The sequence below is a fragment of the Parasteatoda tepidariorum genome, chromosome 1 (assembly GCF_043381705.1).
Source record: "Parasteatoda tepidariorum isolate YZ-2023 chromosome 1, CAS_Ptep_4.0, whole genome shotgun sequence".
Taxonomy (NCBI): Eukaryota; Metazoa; Arthropoda; class Arachnida; order Araneae; family Theridiidae; genus Parasteatoda; species Parasteatoda tepidariorum.
This window is the reverse complement of record NC_092204.1, coordinates 53,410,248-53,412,347: the sequence shown is the minus strand read 5'-3', so window position 1 is coordinate 53,412,347 and position 2,100 is coordinate 53,410,248. Positions and strand designations below refer to the sequence as shown.

Here is a 2,100-nt window from a genome sequence, read left to right as displayed (position 1 = left end):
TATATATATATATATTAAAACACTATGAATTTTTTAAAAACTTAAAAGTGTAGTTTTTGATAGATAATAGTATATAATATAGAGTAGTTTGCAAAATAGAATGTTGCAATGCATTTTCTTTAAATTAAATAAATTAAAAATCTCTGGTATTTACCGTGGTATTTAACTCTTCAAATATCTCCAGTTTTTAACTATTCCAATGTTTTAAGAAAATCCTTTTTTTTCTCTTCTATTTTTGCTCTAAATTTTAATATTTGTAATTGATTATAATGTCTGGAGTTCATGCCAGTTTTGATAATACATATGTATTTGGATATATATGGAGCTAAGGCTTTTAACATTGCTGACTTGCTTAGCAACAACTATATTTTGGTCTAAAAGATGAATTGGTTTTTATTGGATTGCAGTTGTGTGAAGAATGCATTGTCCTCTATTATTATTTTCTCTTTCTTCTAAATAAATGATGAAACCTAGTTTTTGAATATTGTTTCACTATTTTTAGGGTTCACATCTTTTGTAATACGTTTCTTTTACATTAATTTTTCTCTTTAAAAAGGTGTGGACAAGAAACTTCAAAGAAGTTCGAGGAATATGCACAGGCTATGTAATAGCCTTTGACAAGCACTGGAACCTGCTGATGAATGACGTCGATGAAATTTATTTGAAACCTCGCAAATCAAAAACTCCTTTTTTGGAGAATTTGACAGCTGCACAGGACTTTTCTGAACTGCCAAAAAAAGTTCCAAAAAAGAAAAAAGACCCAAAAGCCGGAGAAAGTAATCCTCCACCTTCTGAACCTGTTGAATCTGGTACTGAGAGTACTGCTGCAGGTGCAGAGGGAAAAAAGAAAAAGAAGAGGCGCAGCAAAAGTAAAAAACGTCCTGCCCCACAAAAGCGTCATATCCAAAAACTATTTGTAAGGGGTGATAATATTGTTATGGCTGCAATAATGGATGAGTCAGAAGAAGAAGATGAAGTGGAGGAGGGAGAAGAGGATTAAAATATTCATATGAGCTTAAACTGATGTCTTCATTTTCTTTTGAATTACTGTATATTTTCTTTTTTTATATTTGTCTTTCATCAAGTCATGTAAAGTAATAAACATTTGTTCCTGTTTCAATTGTTTTTCTTTTTTTCTATACCTATTGGCTTTTTCCTCCTGTGGCAAACTTTTACTTCTATCTTTATTCTATTTGTATAAATATTTTTTTAAATTCAGTTGTCCTCGAAAGCTACAAGTGTTTTAAATTTTGCAATTCTATTTGAAAAATACAAATAGTTTTTAAGCTATGCTTAGTAAAAATAGGATTTCTTTTGTGAAGCTATTATATTAGATAATTCTAAAATCATTAAAATTGTTTATGATTCAATTTGATTCAAAATTGTTAAAATTCTTTAGATTAGATTTTTATTCCTGTCTAATCATTAGGGACCGGCCACCTGAAGATGCCTAAACTTGTGACGGTCCTTGGACTAACAACATCAAATGCATTTGCAGCCACTTCTGGTTAAATTATAATTAGTTCAAATTTCTGCTATATTTCTGTTTTAATATTTGTAACCTTTCAGATTGTAGGCAGGGGAAAGAGTTATAAAACAGTTATTTGGGTCTTTAATTTCGGAGAACATTCTAATGTATATTGTTGTCTTCAACTGAATGTTAATTAGAATGGAAAGTGAATATACCACTCGCTCAAACATCACTTGCTTTTCTTACTATGCGTTATACTACTGTTATGCATCGTGTTTAATTGGTGCCCTGATGTTTTAAATTTTGAACTGCTTGTTAGTTATGGTGTATAATTTATGTATCTTGTTATTCAGTTATAACTTATTAACTGACATATTTTGAATAATCATATGCACATATTAGATTTGGGCAGCAATTCAGTAATCTATTACAACTGTAATGGATTACTGCTACGTAATCGATTGCTTGTTCTCACCATTATGAGAAATTTTAATTTTTGATTGCATCAGGGTATGCTAAAAATATAGTCATAACTTAACCAATTACTGTAATCAGTTAATTGTAATCGTGATTACAAGTAATAGATTTCATACCTGTAATTATCTGTAATCAATTACAATTGTAATCGA

The 2,100-nt window shown here is 29.7% G+C and overlaps 1 protein-coding gene across 2 annotated transcripts in view; it reads left to right on the top strand.

The window, feature by feature from the left end:
• LOC107443749 (U7 snRNA-associated Sm-like protein LSm11) overlaps positions 1 to 2,100 on the top strand; it is a 22,915-nt gene that overhangs the window by 18,121 nt on the left and 2,694 nt on the right. Inside the window, exon 3 of one of the 2 annotated variants that reach the window (XM_016057709.4) lies at positions 557 to 1,120. The exons of the other annotated variant lie outside the window; for it this stretch is intronic. Coding sequence (XP_015913195.2) covers positions 557 to 1,000 — 444 coding nt within the window. The 3' untranslated portion in view covers positions 1,001 to 1,120. Of the gene's footprint in view, positions 1 to 556; positions 1,121 to 2,100 lie in introns of those variants that run through there. 2 annotated transcript variants of the gene reach the window in all.